The following is a 24,027-nucleotide window of genomic DNA, read 5'->3' as shown; positions in this document are numbered from 1 at the left end:
TTTGGAAATGTCACAAAGAATAACCCCTTGAAATTAATGACTTTACTTACGGTTCACCCTGTATACTAGCTTTTATACAGTTGTCAGCGTAAATTCTTATTATTCGAACTATAAATTCAAAACCTCACAGTTAGAATGGGATTTTTTTTTTGTATTAGCTGTGATTTGAGCGGAGGTTTCAATATGAGTTCATTAGCAGTTCTTTGTCAGAAATTTATGTCGTATATACTGAGATATACTTGTATAAACATTTCGTGATCGAAAGTGAAGTATAAATCGGGGTCATCGGTCGAGAAAGAGTTTATACAAGTTTACATGATGTATTCCTTTTTTATTCTGTTATTGCATGTTATTCCATGGACGCACGCACGTTTTTGAGAACTTATGGTTACAACTCCCACTTACTGCAGCCATTCGGTGACACACACACATAAACTCACTTGTACATTTCGGCTTAGCAGGTCAAACACTTACTGAAGTGTCGTGTTTCATGGTATAAATCTTCTATCCCGTCTTCCCGCTCTTATCTGCATAATCTTGTGTATCATGTGGCTCAATCGATTCTACACGGCGATAAAGAAAGAGCTATCATAGGTACAGGTAGTGATGGAAATTTTACCCTTCATTCATTTAGTGTTCTGCCCAAGGGCAAGTCTTTCACTGCAAACCCAGCTTTCTCCAGTCTTTCCTATTTTCTGCCTTCCTCTTTGTTTCCTCACATGATCCCCTACGTAACTTATACGTCCGGAATCTTTTACCGTGGGAAAACTCATCATGCCGTGTTTGCAGTTTTTCTTGGGAAAGATAGCTTCCCGTTGCTTTCCGCACACCACTCTCTCTTTCGCATCTTAAGAAGACCCCAGGGGCCCCTAGCGTGGAGGTGAGGAGAGTAGATTTGACTAATTAGGCCCTCCGGACTTCACCGAAATTCACCTCAAGTGTTAGATATCAGTTATATCTGGGTTTTTGGCCCGATCAGACACCGGGAAATCCCAGTTATCCTTCGAATTTGCTAGGTTTTATAAGTGAGGGGTCTAAAGCACAAGGAGTATAAATGCATTTTTTTTATATTTGAGTTAAACATAGAAAAGTGAAGCTAAATTTTCCCTATATTCAGTGCATAAAGGCTATGTATGCTACTCAAATAGGTGCTGCACTATAGAGATGTAGAAACCGGGGAATCACAAACCACACTATTTTTAGTATTCCCTGAACCAATAATAACTTATTTTGAAATGTTAGCATACATCATTTCCAAATGAAGCAAATATGGTTATAATAATTTATACTAGATAATGAAATTCTCATAAGTTGGTATTCGTCAGTGCTCGTTTCTTAATCATTATAAATGTTATGGTAAAGAAAACACGACAGTGGCGCTTATTTTGGAGTTGGTATTGACAATAACCATCAAAAGTTAGACGACTTATGATTTAGGTTCGATAAACTGGTGGCTAATGATTAAGCAATACATATGCAGCTCTCAATGATGTAATGAAGAGAACAAATAAGCAACAATTTGATCAGAGAGATCCAAATTTTTTCCTCTACAGTAAATTGTCTCAATAAAAGAGTATGTAGAAACATTATCATATGTCATTATTAAAACCAACTTATGAAATGATAACATGCATTCAAGAGGTGATGCATATGTATGTATCTTTTGGATTGTTAATGATTACAAGAATGGCATCATTGAACTTTAACGTTTAACATACACATATCTTATATTTATATTCTTGTAATCATTAACAATCCAAAATATATATACATATGCATCACTTCTTGAATGCATGTTATCATTTTATAAGTTCTTTTTAATAATTTGATGTATGATAATGTTCCTACACTGTTTATTCTTTATGTATCCATTTTATATTTCACTTGTGTTCAATTTCTCTAATTTATTACTTTTCCACCTCATGATGATTTCTTTGAAAATCAAAAATATTCGTGGATACAACCAACAAAACTTGTTTCTGTACCAATCTCGGAAGCTGTTGACTGAAATTGTAATATAATTTTCCTTATTATACAGTTCACTTAAACTCAAGTGTTTGAAGTACTCTGGGGAATTTATAATTTTCCATTTATGATCATTTCTATTGCTGCCAACTTAGACAATGACCTATATCAAGAATAAAATTTGCTGGTGCTCCTTCCTGACGCACGATAAATGGCACGATTTCTAACAGCTGTTGAACAACTTGTTCAAAAGATTGTTGTAAGTTTCCAAACTCAAACCTGGTTACTGAAGGTATGGTGCAAAGTATGATTACATCCTTAATGTAGGTCCTGTCATTACGGGCTTATACTGACTGAGAATTAATTACTTTGGCGACCACAGATTCCCATTTGAAAAAAAAGTATTATTTGAATCCTCCATAAACTCCTTCAGTTTGTGCACAGTCTTTTGAATCATCCGATATAATATAATATAAACGCTGCTCGATGATCCCGTGTGTAATTGTTTGAAACAATGCTATGCAGGGTGTTAAAAAAGAATCCAATATTTTAGGTGGTAGTATGCATCAAAACAAGAAAATTACGTCTAATAAACATGGTTCCTATGACACATACTTTCTGAGGTCTAAACACTTGTTCATAGGAGGTGCTCAATGTGACGTCCATTTATGGCAATGCTTTTCTCTGCCCCACAATACAGCAGACTACCAGATAATCATACCATAGTTGACACCCCTGGCATGGAATACTGGTACGTCGCAAGTAATACTGAAAACAAAAGTGTGGTTGCGGATATGAGCGAGGTTCAGTAGAGATTATGTTGTGAATTTTCGTAATCAGCATGTGTGGACTGATGAAAATCCTTATTCAGTTGAAGAAACAAAGCATCAGCACCGATTCTCAATCAACGTATGGGCAGGCGTTCTTGGTGATAGATTAAGGGCCATACGTGCTACCACAGAGATTAACTAGGGCTCGTTGCCAGGACTTTCTTATTAACAGCAACATTTCAAAGAGTGCGTGATTCCTTACGCCAAAGGACAGAGGAATGCATTGCCATGAATGGACGTGACATTGAGCACCTCCTATGAACAAGTGTTCATATGTCAGAAAGTATGTGTTGTAGGACCCAGGTTTATTAGACATTACTGCCTTGTTTTGATTCATACTACCACCTCTTAAGATATTGGATCTCTTTTTTTTAACACTCCGTAAAATGTCTTTGGTTTGGACTAATTAGATATTATGGAGTCAACAGAATAGGCGGACTTTCAAATCTTGGATCAATATAACCCTTATGATACAAACTGATATAATTACTAAAACATCTGAGGGAGTAAAGCACTGTTGATAATTCTAAGTTATTCTTCACAAACTTCAGAAAGTTTTGTTTTCGTTATGTTCTCCATATAGTTAGACACAGACATTTGAATTCGTTTCTATACTGTACACATTTTCATCTGCTGGTCATCTCAGCATTTCTCACCAAGTGTGTTCTACCTGGCATTATTGCACTCATTGATTCGTGGGCGAAGGTTTAATCACTGTTCTGTCTAATAACCTTCAACCTTCGAGGAGGGTAATCAAACTATCATTACTCGGAATTACTTAATCCCATTTCATGAGAGTCTGATCGTATTAAATGCTGTTCAGTGCTCCCCGTTTAACCAGAACCACTAATTCACATGAAATTCCACAATGGCCTCAGGTTGAGGGAAATGAGGTTATGTACCAAGAAGGTATTAGAAAATTTCAACGGTTTGCTCACCAGTAATTCAGTTCCCTTGTGTACCCGTACTTCACATTTTAATTGCTTCATTTATGTGTATCAAGTAATTATGTTATACTTAGAAGAATTAAAAAAAAAATGTTCTTTCTCATTTAACATTGTACGTTTTCGCAGCGTATGGCCGGTTGTTGTGTATGGTTGTGAAACTTGGCCTCTAATTTTGAGAGAGGAACAGAGATTAAGGGTATTTCAGAATAAGATTCTTCTTCTTCTGCCTGACAAGTGTTAGGCCTCAAAGCCTGTTGGGGTCACACATCAAATTTTCACGCCATCTCTTAGGAGGACGACCCATAGATCTTTGGCCATGTGGTACATAATCATAAATTGCCTTTGGGAGTCTACTATTACTCATTCTTTCCAAATGATGTTTCCAATTAGACTGATATTGAACAATGTAATCTAAAACTGGTTGAGTTTTTAGTTCCTTTAAAATTTCACAATTTCTTTTCAGATCCCATTTAGTATAGCCCGCTGTTCTTCGCATGAATCGCATTTCACAAGCCGTTATTCTGCTTTTATATGCTTTCCTCAGTGTCCATGCTTCGCTGCCATAGCTGAGCATCGGTCGTGCCAATGTGTTGTAGAGACGTATGCGGGTGTGTTTCTGAACCAAGGATGGTTACGGCTAAGAGGGATGAAGTTACAGGAGAATGGAGAAAGTTACACAACGTAGAACTGCACGCATTGTATTCTTCGCCTGACATAATTAGAGATATTAAATCCAGACGTTTGAGATGGCCACGTATGGGCGAATCCAGAAATGCATATAGAGTGTTAGTTGGGAGGTCCGAGGGAAAAATACCTTTGGAGAGGCCGAGACGTGGAAGGGAGGATAATGTTAAAATGGATTTGAGGGAGGTGGGATATGATGATAGAGACTAGATTAATTTTGCACAGGATAGGGACCGATGGTGTGCTTATGTGAGGGCGGCAATGAACCTCCGGGTTCCTTAAAAGCCATTTGTAATTATTATTATTATTATTATTATTATTATTATTATTATTATTATTATTATTTGTAAATTAATTCTTAAGAGTATTGTTATATTAGTATATCTTCCCTCATAATAGATTGGAACTCTCGTGATGTGATAATGTTGGAATTCTCGTGATGTGTTAATGTATCTTTGTAGCAGATATTGCATTTGTGTATAACGTATGAATTTTATTAAAGTTAATCCAGATATCGGACCGTAAAACACACAACAAAAGTCACGTGCGTTAAATCCATTTCAACGTGACAGAGCTGAGAGGTTTTTAGGTGGGTGCAGCAAAGAGCTACTCGATGCAGGATTCCGAAACTTTGTATGACGGGTCATGAATGTATAAACATCTGCTGTTAAATTAATTTTTGTGTAAAAGTATTTTACGTTACATAACGAAATTAACGTCGTTTGCAACCTCGAGGTTGAAGTTTGCTTGGAATAGTTTTATTACACGATTATGATGGTTTACAGAATGTTACGTGGTGGATTTGGAGTCCCAGAGTCGAGAGACCGTGCCCTGTTCTTGTCACCGTAAGCATATTAATCAAACCTCGTGTTGAGAAAAAATGAAGAGAAAGTAAGATATGAGTCCACCGTTGTGGCTAAGGGGTTAGCGTGCCTAACTCCGAACCCAGCGGTCCCGTGTTCGATTTCCGGTTAGGACGAGTTGTCTGGGTGAGATTTTTTCGGGGTGTTTCCCTCACTCCTATGGATGAATATCAGGTTACTTTATCAGGCGACTGGTACCCCACTCATCTTCCCCACTTCCTTTCCTCCCCCATCATCCTTTCCTTATCATCCCATTTCTGGTTTTTCAGATCACTCTATCGGCGGCCTCCCAAAGCTGCTGGCCTCCGTGGATTGTAGCTCAGCGATGTTGGATGGCTTCTGCAATGGTTACGAGGCGGACCTACTCGGGGGAGGAGTTTCGCCTCGGACCGAGAGGGGGGCCTTGGGGGAATTTGCCGAAGCAGGAATGGTATATGGATTCTGTCGGCTGTAGGAGCCGGTCGTTAAGGAACTCATGTGGTTAGGGCGGTGCGCTTAGGGGTTCTGTGGCATGCAACTCATTCTATATCGAGGGTTAGCGGAATAGATCTCAATAGGTCGCAGTGCTGAGCCATCCGTGTCCCCCTCAGTTAAATTCCATTCCATTCCAAGCAAAAAATAATACAGACCACGTGGCATAATGGGTGACTAGCTGAGAATTGAGTAATCCGTGTAGCTTTCAAATAATTTGTGTTGAATGACAATAGCGGAACCAAACTAATGACAAAATTAAATAAAAATGAGTCCCATTGGTAAAACGGAAAAGTTAAAATGACACTAGACATCAAGTTTCATTTTTCCGTCTTCTTCTTCTTTTTCTTCTTTTTCTTCTTCTTCTCCTTTTCTCCAAGAACTTATTTGTTCGTCTTCAAGAAGAAATAAGAAAAAAAAATCTCGTTGGTAACTAATATGGAAAAAAAAGTAATAGTTGTGCAATGTTTACAACAAAATGCTATATTGTGATAATTAGGACTAGGAAGTTCGTACCGAAACATAGTATTCAGGTTGAGTGCAGCCACGCTTATAGATCACACCGGCTGTATTGCATGAGCTGTCTTTTGTGTATACTATACTCAGCTCACATAAACAACTCTCAGTATATCCACAAGTGTAGATGGACGACTTTCGTGACCACATTACAGCAATATGCTCAGTAAAGAAGCAGTTTCATTACGTGCGAATGTTTGCAGTGGAGTTGTGCAGTTTAATGTGCAAATTTAAATCTTGTAATCCAAGAAAGTTGAATTCAACACTTCAAGACTTGTTGGTAATCATATATCAACAAATAGAGAAACATTTTTGTGCAAATTATGTAATTTGAAAATATAATCTATAAAACGAAAGCTGTCTCAGGTAAACATAATTTTATTCTTTCTCGAGCTATGTATAATGTTGGTATATTTCAATATTCCTTCAAACAATTGTCTTCAGGAAACTCAGTATTTCAGTCCAGAAATAGAGAAATGACTGACGCCGCGAGATGTGGAAGAAAAATAATTCTAAGGCCATGGATCATTGTCACAAAGACAAGTTTGGTTACTATCAGACTACATGTTTGTTTTGCTGGTTTGTTGACGTAGAGAGTCGTGTTACTACTGTTCATTCGGTAGATATAAAGTCGAAGCTCACATAACTTAACATTTTCGGTACCAACTTCCTACCTCAGAATTACTCGCTGTTTAATATATTAAATCTTGGGTTTTCTACCTCTTCTCTTGGACTTCACAGCAGACACATCGCGAACTATAATACAACAGTCTACTAACATTCTGGGAGTGCATTGTCCTTGGCATCTTTTTCAAATAACAGCAATTTCTTAGTGAAAGCGCTCCCCATGTTCGTCACTAACGTCACCACAATAATTTATGAAGTAAAAAAGGGCACTGTACTTAAGGGCACACCTCAGAAATGCAAAGTGCGAGTATCTTGCCTTTGTCGCAGTCACTGTGATTGGCAGAATGCTGACGTAACGTGTATTTAGGCAATATCATTCTCAGTTGCACTGGCAACAAATGCTCACTGACTGGGCACTGTATTCAAGGCCACTCGCCAGAAAGTCTGACTCAGGCTGTATTCGCTGCAGGATGACACCATTGATGTCCACCTGTCATGTGAGATTCGGAATATGCTGTAAGCGACGTCAATTTCAAGGTGAAATATTTACAACAGTGATGTATTGATGAAAAATCCTGCTTTATTTGTTACGATATATTTTGTGGTTGCGCAACTTTTCACTGTCGTTTCTAGTTGCTGAGTTCTCACAATTATATACTAAAATTATTTAAACTGGATTTAAAATAGAGCTCATTACATATCCCGTTTCACTGACAAAAATGTGTAACAATTAAATTCCTTTGATTTGTTTCAAAACGTAATTTGTCTAAAATTAATTAGCCGCATTACGTTATCTCATTAGTGTTTGGGTACGTGTGCAAACATATATTCTGAAATATATATTCAAATAACCTGAAATTGATTAAACGTAGCCAGATCTGTAAATTATGAATTTAATGAATATAATTACAATTAAAGTGATATTGTACTAATTAATTTACCTCATTTTGTGCTGTTGGAATACGTAATGAAATTAATTCTAAAAATTGTCGCTAAGTATTGCTGAAAATGCCAAATTTAAGTAAGCAGCACATAGAAAAACATTTGCCAGTTATCTTAAAACAAAATTTTCTTTCTTTCATGTAAGATTTAGAAAGAACTTATCAGTAATATATTTTTAAACTTACGGAATTAATACATTCTAATAAGAACCATTTTTATCGAAACAGTAAATATTACAATAAATTAATCTAAATAGCAGGGACAGAGGTTTGTTAAAATTCTTTTGCTGTAACTTTTAAAACACCTTAAAATTATCCTTAAGACGAGTGTTGTAATAATGAAAATAACTTTCTCCATTCTCCTATAACTTCATACCTCTTACCCCCAGATATTTTCCTAAATACCTTATCCTCGAACACCCTTAACCTCTGTTCCTCTCTCCAAGTTTCACAAACATACAGAACAACCGGTAATATAACTTTTTTTATAAATCCTTAAGTTCAGGTTTTTGACAGCAGATTGGATGACAAAAGCTTGTGAACCAAATAATAACAGGCATTTTTCATATTTATTCTGCGTATTATTTCCTCCCGAGTGTCTTTATATTTGTTATTGTTGTTGTAAGATATTTGAAAAGTATTGTATATTATCTATTTTAATTATTGTTTTTCCTTTCTCTCTTTGACAAGCTCTATGGTATTTAACTCTTTCATGGACAAACAAGGACATAAATAAAAATTAATAAATAGTTACGTATCTAAATAGGCCATGGTTTCTCAAGTATCTTGTACACTGCATACCTGGATCTATCTATAATATTTAATAATTATACGTAACAAATAACGCCACCTTAACACTTAAGTCACTGTTGCTCTGGAAATAAGTTGCGTAAAAAGTCACCTATTTTCTAGTAACCTATTCACTTATAATTATTAATGAATTATTTTTCCTAAGAACACAAATTGAACTAAGCAACTACATTTGAGTTTCTGTTAATAAAAGGTACAAAAATCACTTAATACTAATGAAATATTCTTGATCTGAATCTGAAACACCAGATGGGTGAGGAAAATATGTTTTCCGATAGCTTCTTACTTTCAAAAAAGGAGACAACGAGAGACAATAGAAAGTTACAAACACAAACTAATATCATCACTGTGTACATTCTGGACATTTGTAAGTTGAAAGGTTAGTGTTTTTCCTGATGTTTCCACACTAATCATGTAAATATATAATACAATATGAATATAAAATCAATGAAAGTACTATTAAAAAACTGAGGACTATCGCTAAACAAATGAGTACCGCACTAACATAACTTAAAATTTTATCTGTAACCTTTAACGCCACGTGGCGTTAAAACGCTACTGAGTAGCTTGATAAAATTACATGCTCGTTTCTCTAACATTTTCAAATGTTATAGATAGAAAATATTTACTCTGCATAGAAGAATGTTTAAGGATCACGAAAATATACAGGGTGTTAAAAGAAATATCCAATATTTTTGGAGGTGATAGTACGCATAAAAACAAGAAAAAAAGTCCAATAAACATGGGTCCTACAAAACATACTTTCTGAGATCTGAACACTTGTTCATAGGAGGTGCTCAATGTGACGTCAATTTATGGCAATGCATTTTTCTGCCCTACAATACAGCAGACTACCGTAGTTGACACCCCTGGCATGGAATACTGATACGTCGCAAGGAATACTGAAAAGGAAAGTTTGGTTGCGGGTTCAGCAGAGATGGTATTGTGAATTTTCGTAATCACCATGTATGGGCTGATGAAAATTCCCAGGCACCTGAAGAAACAAGGCATCAGCACCGATTCTCAATCAACGTATGGGCAGGCGTTATTGGCGATAGATTAAGGGCCATACGTGCTACCAGAGATTAACTGGGGCTGTTATCAGGACTTTCTTATTAACGTATTGCCTACCTTGCTGGAGTATGTGCCAGGTCAGTAATGACTACAGATGTGGTTCATGCATGATGGCACACCAGCATATTTTTCCCGCAGTGAGCGTGTACACCTGATGCTGACATTTCAGGACCGCTGGATGGATTGAGGAGGCCCGACACATTGACCTGCTCGTTCTCAAATCTAAATTCCTTAGACTTTTGGTTATCAAGAACAACCAGGTCAATTTCAGAGTGCGTGCTTCCTTACGCCGAAGGGCAGAGGAATGCATTGCCATGAATGGACGTCATATTGAGCACCTCCTATAAACAAGTGTTCAGATCTCAGAAAGTATGTGTTGCGGACCCATGTTTATGAGATATTTTTTCTTGTTTTGATGCATACTAGCACTCCTAAAATATTTGATAGTTTTTTAAACACTCTGTATAGCTTAGTATAGTTATTATTTGGTCAACACACAAAATAAAATATTGTCTTTTATTTTGATATAAGAACAGCCTTTCACTATCAACACACAACGGCAAAATGGTGGAATATCATGTCATTCGTAAATGTCAGCGGACAGCTAGTAATTCATTTCATCACTGCATGGCAAGCGAATGCAGGCTACAGTAGTGCACTACCGAAATCAGGTGGCGTTAACAAGAATTAATAGGCTGGCGTTAAAGATATATACATGGCGTTATTTGTCTCAGGGACCTTAGCACTCGTTTAAACGCGATCCAAGATGAAACTTTTGTTGTATTTTAAAAATAATAATAGTAAACTGCCCCCCATTGAGGGTAGCCCTTACGGACTCAGTATATCCTCAAATAATTATTATACATATGTAAACATAGCTATTACGTTTTAAAGAAGGGAAACAAAGAAAAGGGCGTGAAAAATTACAATTGCTATTAATGTGGCACCATGTAATTAATTAGGATTTGGCAGGATTTTTTAACACATTTATCAGAATGTCATCCCTCAGAGATGTTGGCAGAGTAAACTCCCGTCGAAATTCTTGGAAAAAAGCTGGTATAGTCCCTCGAGCAGCTATGAGCAAGCCGAATACCTCAACGTGAATTAAGGCATATTTCAGCTTGAAATAGTTGACTGTAGGTTCATAGATCGACTTCTTCTCAAGGTGGACCTCGGCTGACTGATAACATTCTACTTCAAAACATATCGTGGGGTCACAACGATGCCTTTTTTAGTGTCAGCATTGTTCCCTAAAATATCTACTCATCTCGTTGACCCATTTTCAGCTAGACAGGAGATTTCTTCTTCTACTATCCAGCCCTTATTTCTTAATGAGGCAGCAATTTTGGATCTTACAAGATGATGTCTAGAGTTCCTCAAGGGCAATCCCTGTTCACAGAATCCCAAGACGTGTGCTGAAGTTTCAATCTACATTTTAGGAATTCTATTTTTTTTGTGTCTTATTCTTCAGTTGTGGTAGGACCCTACTATATTTTACGAAGCTAAATGTTAATATTTTGCTGTGAATTACTCTTACCGAAAACTCTTATTTACCACGCTCCTCCAGTAGTGGTTTTTGTTAACTGGAATATTATAATACTATGCCATCATCAATTGGTTATGTGGTTGTAGCGTAGGAGTATTCTTCAGTAATCCCAACTCATCAAATCGAATGTTTGCAAGTCGTTGGGCTCTGTCATTGAAGGTTCGTGTGAAGTTGATATTATTTGGCCTATGAGTAGTAATGGTGATAAAATAAATGGTTCTTCGGTGATATTCATGCAGTTAATAAAATTGGAATGGTTCTGAATGACGACGTAGTACGTATCAAGTCGAACAGGCAGGTGAGAGAAGGAATTACTGTTCTGTTTGCCACCAATTTGCTCTCCATGTATTGATTTCTGGCGAGGGCAATAACTTGTTCAGATGGACGGCACGGGGCTGGAGGATGATCGCTCAGGATTTGTGGGTTAGTAATAAGCATCAGTTTTGTCTATTCATTTGGAGGCTGAAGTTGGATCTGGACCTGCAACGACCGGTTGATCCGAGCGTGTAGTCAGTTCCTAGAAATGCTTCGGAAATATCGTCTTTCTGTTTAATTTATCATTGTACACAAAATAAATAGAGCATTGAGTAGAGCAGTCTCGTGGCGAAAATGTGCGCCGAGCCACCGTGTAACCTGCAAAGTACATAGCACGTGTAGAGGGAGGCGGACACCTGACCTTGGAGAGAACACTAAATGTTATGTTTCATTTAACTGCAGAGGTTATATCAGCGTCGCCGGATGTGCCGGAATTTTGTCCCGCAGGAGTTCTTTTACATGCCAGTAAATCTACTGACATGAGCCTGTCGCATTTAAGCACACTTAAACTCGCCAACCAGGTCGACGAGAACACTAAATGAAATGTGTCCTCTTAAGGGGAGAGAATGGTATTTTTTTTTTTTAACTTTTTTCCTATTTGGTGTAAATTATTGATTTTTTGTATGTAGAGAGCTCATAGCTGTGGCAACTCAACCAAATAAAAATATTTTGAAAAAAAAAAAAAAATTTGGGGGGCCAAATTTGAAAAAAATATACCCAATGCAGGATTATACTAAAACCGATATATCTAAACCGTTTTTAAAGATAGATTCAAACAGTTTTTGCAATGTATTTGCAAAAGTATGTTCTACAAACTGTCTGTAACAGAATTTTGATATTAGTCCCTACGTTTGTAAAATAAACAATTAAAATTTAGTAACAATTTTCTGATTTCCTTTCTTGCAAACAAACGGACGTATTTTTAAATGAAATCACTTAACAAAATTCTGTTACAGAGAAAAGTTTCCTAATAATCTAAAGAATGTGTGTTCTAAATTTCATGCATGTATCTTTAATAGTTCAGAAATTATATCCATTTTGTCTGGCAATGTAGCAAAAAAAAAATGAAGTTACTGGAAACCGATAAAAGCGGGCGTGTGATTTAAAAATCCATAGCGTAGGAAGTTTAAAAATGACGTCTCAACATCCGATAAAAATATCCACAAAATGTTACGCAATGCATTCCACACATATCGAAGGGTATTAAAAATTTTTCTTTTTTTTTTGAAAATTAAATTTACCAGAAACAACAATAAAAGTGCGCGAGTGATTTAAAAATCCATAATGCAGGAAGTTTAAAAATGGCGATCCACACATTTCACAGAGTATTTTAAAGAATATTATTTTTTTGAAAATTTTACTCATTTTTCATAAAAAAAATACCATCCTCTCCCCTTAAAGCAGTTCTACACTATTGGAAAAATCGGTTACTTTATAACGTGTCCACCGGTCGTTTGTCATAGTTTCTTAGTGTTGCTCTGCGTTTTTCATTTTGCGATGAATAAAACTACATACACTCACGTAAAGAACCTTAACGCTTCCTGGTTTAAATTTTGAAGAATGTCATTTACAACTTTATCTTCAGTTCCACGAAAACTTGAACGTATAGATGCATCAGCAGATGCTTCGTTCGTGAAATATTGCGTATAGCTTTACCTGGGACCAGAATCCACAAGTTGATTGGCCCGAAAGGAAGAAGGGAATGGAAGGATGGAGGAGGAGTCTTGCCCCGTATCTCATCTCGGCTTGAATCCGAAGTTGCCTACATTCATAACTATATCAAGGCGGCGCGCCGAGCCACGTCTTTTTTCTTCTTCTTCTTCCTCCTCCTGCTCCAGGTTTATCGGTCCGTTGGATTCGTTATTCCCACAGCCTCTGAGGGAGATGCAGGCTATAGAGTGTGATGTACCGCCGGCTTGTATTAGATCAGCCTCGCTGGTATTGCTTCTCTGCCCTCGACTCCTTGGCCGTGACATATAATGATCAAAACCAACGGAGAAAGAAATATATATATAAATCCGACATACAAGCTTCAGGAGGCTAGCAGAGGAGATCCAGACTTCTCGTCTGCTCTTTTCAAGATGTATTTCCTCTTCTGTATGTGCCTAAGGTCATACTTTCATTTCATGGTTAGGCTAAAAGCCTCTTCTGACCTCTACCCAACTTTTCCTGACCGTATATCTCATTCGTTTCTGATGGAATTTCAAATTTGTTGAGATCCTCTCTCTCTTCTATATATTTCAACTCATTTTCTGGCATATATTTCCATATTTTAATGTCATGCATGAAAAATGTGACGATGATAAAATGTGAAAATAATAAGTACATTTAGTTTCATAATCACGTTGTTAGTTTTAACTGACTTGATAAAAAACATGCAATTTTGCTGAAATAAAGTTTTACACAAGGGTGCAGTTTATTCAATTCAATTTATTAAGCCCCTAAACATACGGTAATAGACTTCGTCACAAAACAGAAGGAGGCGGAAAAAACATACATTTGAAAATACACATGTAATTGGAAACCGTAAATTTTAATTAGAATGAAAACACAAAACATTTTGAAACTCTAAAACAGGCCTGCACAAGGTTTGCGCTCTCCGAGCCCGCTCACAACTCATGAGCGGAATACAGATATTAGCTGCGCTGATTATAGGGTGGACTGGAAGAAGGGATGATCTCGTACAAAATATACAGAAAAGGAAGTACTAGTACGAGTGTTTATGAAATGAATTCCCGTTCAGTGTTTGCAAAACTATCTTGGACTATTATTAATTAATACAGAAATATTTATTTTACGGAAATAATAGAAATTTTATACCTACTTAAATGTACAATATCATTTTGTTATATTTTTATTTATCAGTACATGAAAGCGAGGTTTTATGCTGTTGGCAGCTGAAAGGAACAGTAGCCTACTGATCGTAATGAAACATCAGTTACAGATGTTCGATGTCTGCCTTTATTAAAGTTGATTATAGAAAACAGTTGCTCACAAATATAAATGTTGAGCCAAACATAGCAATCATTTTCAGAGCCAGCCTGTGTAGTCGTGGTTATTATTGCTAATGTTTAGTCTTGTAAAACTCAACCAGGCTAATATAATTATTATTCAAACAATCTTTAGCCCTTAGGCCACATTGAAGATCAATAAATCCGAGCTGTAAATCGTTAAATGTTATGTTTTATTTAACGACGCTCCCAACTGCCGAGGTTATATGAGCACATTTAAATGCAATCGACCTGGCCCGGAATCGCACCCGCAACCTCGGGCATAGAAGGCCAGTGCTATACCAACTGCGCCAACCAGGTCCACCTGTAACTTATATGACATTGTTTCAACTGGTGTTGAAGAATTTATTATGATAACTTTAAACTTCTTTCCAATTAAGACAAGATTTTTAGTAGGTTATTTTACGACGCTTTATCAACAGCTTATGTTATTTAGCGTCTGAATGAGAAGGTGATAATGCCGGTGAAATGAGTCCGGGGTCCAACACCGAAAGTTACTCAGCGTTTGCTCATACTGAGTTGAGGGAAAACTCCGGAAAAACCTCAACCAGGTAACTTGACCCGACCGGGAATCGAACCCGGGCCACCTGGTTTCGCGGCTAGACGCGCTAACCGTTACTCGACAGGTGTGGACCTTAAGACAAGATCTTGGAACCTAGAATTAAATTCATTTTGAATTTCAATTAATATTTGCACATAATCGTTTAACATGGCTTCATCAGGAGCAGTTTCTATCGTTCGAAAGTAAGCCATATTACCTTCCCGAAACTGACTTACGAAAAGTGTAAGTTTATGACTGAAATCCCGTAATTTATTCAACATATCAACACTGAGCTGGCCTTTTCCCTGAATAGAGATATTAAAATTGTTGAAGATTAATATCTTTAGTAACTTTATGTCTGGACTCGTAATGACGCATTATGTTACGTTTCTTTCTATCTTTCAAAATGTTGTGGCAGATAAAGCACTGACTATTTACTCCAGCAGCTATGAAAAAAAAGGCATTTTCCCATGCAACCTTGAAAGAATCTGCCTGATCGCTACTTTCCCGTCTTTTAGATTCCTCCATACCGTACAGTAGCAGTAGAACAACGTGAAACAGTTACTGAGAATACGCACTGCACTCCACTAGATAGCTGAGTGGTCGTTTCCCTCTCCTCTACCTATTGCAAGTCTTGTCATTCTGACGTATCTTCCTCTCCGATTCGGCAAGCGGAATACATAGCTCTCCCGCTCCGAAAGAGCGCGCGCGCGCGCTGTTTGTGCAGGTATGCTCTAAAATTAATGAAAACACTTCACTCTTAATGTAATATTTGTAACTAAATGTAAATAACTTTATTTATTAAAAACAATTTCGTATGGATTTATGTTAAGAAACTCATCTACAGAGTAGAAAGGAATAATTAAAAGCCAATTATAAAATCTAGTTTTGAAACTATTGGTTTGTAACTTATAATATTGACTGGGAAGCTTATTATATGATTTCATCCCCATGATAGAAAAATTTGTACTAGTTTTATGTAATCTGCAATATGGAATATTAATTTTTTCACTATTTCTAATTTCATTATCATGTATATTGGCTATTAATGAGTAATTGTCTATATTTTATCGAGTGCAAAGGACTAGGCCGTATATATATTAATTTATGACAGTTAATATCTGTGATTGTTTGAAAAGAGGTTGACAATGTTCAAGATAGTTTGATTGACATAGAATTCTAATGGCTTTCTTTTGCAAAATCAAGACACTGTCAATTTTGCTACCATTTCCCCAGAAAATTAAGGCATACCTAATTATCGACTTTTCCCATGAGGGAATGGAAGATGAAATGAACAGATGTAATTAAACTTTTATTATGTGCAAATGACATTCTAATTATAGGCAATATGGAAAGTAAACTGTAAATATTAGTACATCAACTGAACCAAATTTATAAATCGTATAATACTGTATATTAAATATTTCTACAAGTAAAAAAAAAAAAAAAAGAAAGAAAGGTATGGCTTTCACAACAGACTACTCGTACGAATTTCTTATAAATAATGGGATTGTAGAACGGGGACAACATTTTAATTATTTAGGATGCGATGTTAGTTACAAATATGATCAAGATCTAGAAGGAAATTGCAAAGACATCTGATGAATCGAAGAATACTAACACGTTGTAAGTCAGTGTATCTTAATTTGTGGGAAACTACCAAAAAATTATCCAGCAACCAGAAGGACAATTAAAATATATAACAAAAATAGGCCTATACCTTATTGAGATTGTGGAGTAAGCAGTCGTTCTTTTCTACAACTTAATTAGTTATTTGATAATTAAAATGTCCGACTATGAACCTTTTGTTCACTTTGAAGCTTTTGAAAGAAAAAAAAAAGTGTTACTTTTCATCTGAAAATATTATTTTGCACAAAGCCAAATGTAATTTCATTTATTTTTATTTTGTATTTTTCATTTAGTATCTATTTGTCTGTTTTATTATTTGTCATTTGTGTTCACTCTTGTATCTTTCATTTGTATCTGTTTTATCTCTTTTCATGTTACCTCCAATTTTACGTTCTAAGTAAATATTTATACTGTCTATTGTAATTGGGGCTTTGCCCTGTTATAGACATAGGTAGGTAGGTAGGTAGATAGATAGATAGGTAGGTAGGTAGATAGATGGATGGATGGATGGATGGCGTTCTACCATACTTCACAATCGCCTTGACTCTGCGAGATCCCGAGCCAAGCCTCCAGAACAAATAAAGATAGTTAATAAGTTACACACATTGTGTTTAATATAGACTATTATTATAAAAATGATCATCTCAATCTATTTAAGAAAACTAGACCAAGTGATCTCTTGCATTCGTCTTCTGTCTGTTTCTGTAGGTCTGTAGTCTTTTCTTTCAGGAGTTCGCATTTTGTAACTACGATAAACTTCAATCGAACAATGTTATTCACGTGTAAGGAAGCATCTTGAGTAAAGGTGTAATACATTCATTATACAACCATTGCTCTACATTCTATGCTTTCGGAGAAGGTAAAAGTTCTGCACTAAACGTTTCAAACTACAAAGTGCTACCAACGCAACGCCTTTAAATATTGACATAACAAAGAAAGGCTTTGTAAATTCAACACACTCTCTGACTCAGCCCACGTAAGGAAAAGTGGACAATAATATTATAAACAGATCTCCGCAGTAAGGTCAGGGCCGCCTTTCAAGGTTATTGGAGCACAAGAAAATCAATAAAGGCGCCTTTACTACCACAGTCCGCCAGTGATACAGTGGAGGTCTTTTTGCGGTAGAAAAATCGTTACGACAGGCGATATAAAGCGGTACACTTTTAAACCGATGAAGGACTGACTTTATGAATGGAGTTACATGAATGCACCTGACGTTCACCTCATTCGAAACATTAAGTCTGTCTACTATATTCACATCTATGTCAGTGTAATTTATATAAAAAGTGTAGTGGATTTTGTCACGAATGCCTGTTGGCTTGAAAAAGAAAGAAATAAGTAGTTTAAACTAATGGACCCGGATGAACAAAGGCTTTAACAAGAGGATAGAGCAAGTAAGAAAATAAAGGGGCCCTACTTAAGAGTATGAAGTGGTCCGATGTTTCAGTTAATGAGAATATCTTGGCAGTATTAATTTATGTCAATGAATGGAACGAATTTTAAAATCTCATACTGTAAGGACGGCAGAAAAAGTAACCATCACTAGATATCCAGTTCTCAGTAAGACAATTGAAAAACAAAGCAAAACAAATGTCATCATCATCATCATCATCATCATCATAATCATCATCACTAACTAAATGGCTGCCCGATGTGTACAGGGTGAACCGTAAATAATATCATTAATTTCAGGAAGTTATTCTTTGAGATATTTCAAACAAAAAAATTTAATTACAATTTTGTTAGTTTTACTTCCTTTCCGAGATGAAAATTATTTTATATGAAATATTTTATAGCGCGTTTTGGGAAAGTCATTTATTGAATTACCCAATATGTTCAGTCAATTTAAGAGAGCATTGTATTATGATAATAAATGATTGAAAGAATTTTAGTGTCTTATTTTAAATGTGTAGAAATTTGATCCGAACAAATGTAGCTTTTCGTTCTGAAAACAGGTTTTTCAATGTTATATTTGTTCGGATCAAATTTTTGCATATTTAAAGGACTAAAGGACGAAACTAAAATTCTTTCAATCATTTCTTATCATATGACACTGCTCTCTTAAATTAACTGAGTATATTCGGAATTAAATCAATGGTTTTCCCGAAGCAAGCTATGAAATGTTGCGTATAAAAATTAGTATCACGAAAATGAAGCTAAAACAAGCAAAATTGTGTTAAATTTCTTTTTGTTTGATATAACTCAAAGCCCTTTAAATTAAAGATATTACTTAAGGTTCACCTTATATATTTCAATATCAAACTGGGTTGGAAGGATAAAGTCACTAATATTACAAGGAAAGCCTGAAAATCACTACATTTCTCTATGCGTATTTTTAACCCTCAACTGGTATTGCTTTTTAAATGTACGTAAGGATATCTAGCCATATGGGTCTATATTGATCCATAGATACCAGTTGAGGGTTAAGAAAGCTAACCGAAAGTCAAAAAAATTAGCGTACATAATCCTTGTCGCTCAATAATGGAATATGAAGAGGTAGGTTGGAATCCTCACGAAGAAACGTAGGCCCTAACTGCTACTAATTGCAATATAGGTACCGTATTGTACTGTATTTTTATTATTGATCCTATATATCAGTTATTATACTGAGATACATATATAGGCATATAAAATATACGTGACATATCAGTACAGTAATAGATCTGAAGACAATAATGGGAGATGTTTAAGTAACTAACAAAAAGTCCACAGTTTTTATGATTATTACGAACATCACATTTAGCTGTGTTATAGTTGTCATATTCTGTGTTGCATTCATGGCTAATGAAAGTGTTACTTTTATATAAACCAAGGCCTGTTATACAGGATGATTCACGAGAATTTACCGTCCCTTACTGAGCTTATTTCCGAAGACATTCTGAGCAAAAAATGTCATATAAACATTTGTCCTATTATCAATATTTTTGGAATTACACTAATTTGAATTTGTTTGTAAAATACCATTATTCTTGAGTTTTAAATATAAAATGATATTACAGATAAAGAATTAACTATTCAGGACTATCATTTATTTAATTAGCTAGTATTCTGAAGCTAAAAATGTGTTATCAATTCCATAGTTGCTTCGTACAGTTTTTTTTTTTTGCTATCTTTAACTACAAAATTACATTTTCTTACGCATTTAAAACAACAATAGTTACAAATCACGCCACTCTAGTAATTTATTTAAGACTGTACATTATGATGCATAATTAAACTGTAAAGAATCGAGTTACTAAAGTCGTATGATTTGTAACAATTTTTGTGATAAGTGCGTAAGAATGATATCATTTTTAGTTAAAATTGAAAAATAAAATATGTACAAAGCAATTAAGAACACATTTTTAGCTTCACAACACTAGTCAATTAAATAACACTTCTGAATAGTTCATTCTCTATTTGTAATATTTTTTTTTATCCGTAAAACTAAAGAAAAAAGGTATTTTACTAACAACTTCAAATTAATGTAACTTTGAAAATGTGGGACGCAGCGGGGTAATGCTATGAATGAATGATGATGTCATAAGGTCACACACGTGGGTACATGCATCTCCATTGGCTAACTCTCAAAGCACAAACGATAACATTGATACACACATATTTATACTACCCTAGTTACAAAATTAGATCACGGTTAATCTCCTGGTCTTTTAATCCCTCCATACAGGAAATAACATATGCAGGAGAGCGCATGTTTTTTTAACTGGCGTTATAACGGTACCCGGTAGTATTATTTATCTACTTCGCTCCAATAGATGACGCAGTAGTAAGCACATTCCTTTGACGGTTAATGTCCTGGTTGGAGAACAGTATACATAAGTCAGGGCCTACATTTATAAATCACTGTTACACTTAGAGGAATATTTTGGAATGTTTTATGAAACACATTTTATTATAATTTATAGGTATAGGAACTACTTCCTGTAAATTTGTACATTTGTAATTTGTACTTTGGTTAAATAAGCCCCAGCTTTCTACAGAAAATCGAGCCCAACTTCTCTGAGTAGATAACACTGAACAACAAGAATTTTGTTCCGACTTAAAACAATGTGTCCCTTATGGTTTGATGTGCGCTGAATCCGAAAATGCATCTATTTTCTTCGTATCACGTAAGGTTTTTAAGATATACTATGATTTCACTTTTCGATATGCGCTCCCCCAGGAAACATCTGGCGCGGGTTGGGGGTTTAAACCAAAACAAAAGCTAATGTATTTTATGAGTTCATTACTTATTTACGGTTTATTATGGTTGTTAGCATGTTATTTTGTACTTCTAATAAATAAACAGATATTAGTCCCTTCTGTTAAGTAAATTTCATAACAGTTCAAAGTGAGGTCTATGCAATGAACAAATAAGGGTGTGGTTTTCAGTATTTAAAGGAAAATTTTACCAGTTTGAGTGAAGGAAAACTAAAAGAGGGCATTTTCATCGGTCCAAAAATTCACAAAGTTATGGCGGACCCTTTGGTTGAAGAAAAACTTTCCAAATCTAGTCTTTCAGGTAAAGCTCCCTGTAAAGCAGATTTGAATAATTTCAAGGGAAAAATTGTTCCGGGGCCGGGTATCGATCCCGGGACCTCTGGTTGAACGTACCAGCACTCTACCAACTGAGCTACCCGGGAACTCCACCCTACACCGTCTCAACTTTCCCCTTTATATCCACACAACTCGCGTGGGCTGATGAAACGCCAGAGACCCACATCGAGTGCACACAATCTCTGTGTGACTAGGAATTGTGGTTTTCTGTTAACGTAAACAATGACATATATTATGCACAATTCCTAGTCACACAGAGATTGTGTGCACTCAATGTGGGCCTCTGGCGTTTCGTCAGCCCACGCGAGTTGTGTGGATATAAAGGGGAAAGTTGAGACGGTGTCGGGTGGAGTTCCCGGGTAGCTCAGTTGGTAGAGCGCTGGTACGTTCAACCAGAGGTCCCGGGATCGATACCCGGCCCCGGAACAATTTTTCCCTTGAAATTATTGAAAAACTTTCCGTTACAGAAAGAATAGCATGGCGCGCTTTCAAAGATGTTTGCTCAAATTTCCTTGGAAATTTTAAGGCAGAGAATTACTTAGAACTTGTGAAAATCATGTTAAGTGCATATGACAAAATGGAGTGTAATATATCTCTCATAATAGACTTTTTACATTCTCATTTGGATTTACTTCCTCCTAACTTTGGAGCGGTAAACGAAGAGCATGGGGAAAGATTTAATCAAGAAATACTGTATGTGAAATGGAAAGGCGATATAAAGGAAGATCATCATCCAGCATGCTTGCAAAGTATTGTTGGTTCCTTGTAAACTAAAGTCCCGGGTCTAGTTATAAACAGAAGTCATTCAGAAAATTATTTTAAATGTAAGTTCAAATTCCGAGATTTTTCTCATTATATGCATAAAATATTTTTATACTCGACCGTGCAGAAATGTAGTAATTATGCACCTGGTAGCAGTCCTTTAATGCATGTCATTAAAGTACACCTACCCATTAAAGTACAGGTGTTCAGCCAATGACAAGTCATCTTACAGGTGTTCAGCCAATGACAAGTCAGCTTTGTACCGCTATAAAACCGCAAGTATCGATTATTCTCGGATATGCAATCGAAAGAGAATTAGCGAAAAGTCACGAAGGCTGGAAATCCAATTATGTCGCAGAAGGTTATGTTCTGTTACTATAATAATTAGCGTTAATTGTAAATAATATTCAAGTAAATTCAATTTATCATCTCGTTTTTCAATGTCGAATTCAATAATCAAGGTTATATCAAGTTTAACGGGATTACATCAAGATCAATTACATTATTGTTCCTCGGAAAAAATCAATACTTTCGCGTCTGCGCACATCTCACAATTCACGACCTAGAACAAGGTCACTTCCGATCTTGTCAGATACAAATAAAATGTATACATCTGAATAATTTCAAGTTATAAATATGGTCGAGCATAAAAGTCGTATGAAACTTGCCTATAATGGTAATTAAGACGCTCGTATGAATATTATGAAACTCGCTTGCGCTCGTTTCATAAACATCCATACTTGGGTCTTAATTACTATCATTATAGGCTCGTTGCATAATGTACTACTATTGATTTGTTTTAAACTATGTAACACCATTTTTGTATCCAGTACACATTATTCAAGTAGGCCTATTATGAGGAATTTTGAATTCCTAGTGTGTTGTAATTTTATCAGTAACAGACAAAAATTAAAAACAATTAAGTTTTGTCATAAAAATTCAATTCATTTTCCCGGGAAAATGGTACGTGATGGGGCAATTTGGATTTTAAATTCAGATTTAGGGTACACATATTAGTAATATTCACCTATTTTTATTTCGGAGCAAGATAAAAGGTAAAAATTTGTTGTTCAGTGTAATTAGGCTATTACAATGATCTATGTTCATTACTGCTCCGAATATTGTGTAAGTAATAGGTTCTTTGTTGAGAATGTGAGCCGAGAACAAGTTTCTGCTTTTTATTGTGGCTTGGCGTTGCACGCACGGACCTGTTACACTTCGCGTAAGTTACCGGTCTCGAGTCAGGCCACTTACCGTTGTTTGGAACGGCTCGTACGACTGCTGAAGACTCAAGGTCTGGTGATATCTTGTCGCCAGCCAGATGACCCAGTAGATCTTGGCGAGCGGATTCATCCAGATCCAGCAGTAACAGTTGCTGTAATAGTCCATGATTGTAGGCACAGTCGTTCGTTGCACTTGCCACAGAAGAAGGTAAACGGTTCCCCTATCTCCTGAAGAATGCAACTAAGAAATAACCACAACAAAACTGGTTCCAATTTTGCACCGTCACTTTAGCTTCAAGACCACGCGAATAACTGCTTCCTCGCCCATAATCGCACTAAAAACACTTCACATGTGCTGTTACGAAAGCCAAATAACCCACTGACATTACAGGATTGAAACGATTCACTTCCTCTTGCCTCTCTACATAACAGATACGAGAGTTAATTAGCAATTTGCATTCCTTGATTTGTAGGTCTCGAAAATGAAATTTCTGTGTCAAAGCTTGTCAGTTGTATCTCGGGAGTGAACTAAACGATGATTGAACTTGATGCTATAGGTAGGATGACACAAGAGGGAAAAAGAAGAAGATATAACGAGGAGTGGAGGAAAAAGGAAGGCAGTCGAGGGACAGGTATTCTTGGCATGTATGTGGGTAGTAGGATAAACCGGTCCGCTCTAATGCTTACAGTATTGTGTACCGAGAGTTTTCTATCATGAGGCCTGGTCCTACTTCCG

General features: G+C 36.1%; 1 protein-coding gene across 1 annotated transcript in view; it reads right to left on the bottom strand.

The window, feature by feature from the left end:
• The window catches only part of LOC138703094 (lipase 3-like), a 132,218-nt gene extending 108,404 nt beyond the window's left edge, over positions 1–23,814 (bottom strand). Inside the window, exon 1 of the mRNA XM_069830678.1 lies at positions 23,323–23,814. Coding sequence (XP_069686779.1) covers positions 23,323–23,457 — 135 coding nt within the window. The 5' untranslated portion in view covers positions 23,458–23,814. The remainder of the gene's footprint in view (positions 1–23,322) is intronic.
• Positions 23,815–24,027: the final 213 nt, after the last annotated feature.

Source organism: Periplaneta americana, chromosome 7, assembly GCF_040183065.1.
Source record: "Periplaneta americana isolate PAMFEO1 chromosome 7, P.americana_PAMFEO1_priV1, whole genome shotgun sequence".
Classification (NCBI taxonomy): Eukaryota; Metazoa; Arthropoda; class Insecta; order Blattodea; family Blattidae; genus Periplaneta; species Periplaneta americana.
Note: the sequence above shows the minus strand (reverse complement) of the source record. Positions and strands in the feature narration are given on the sequence as shown.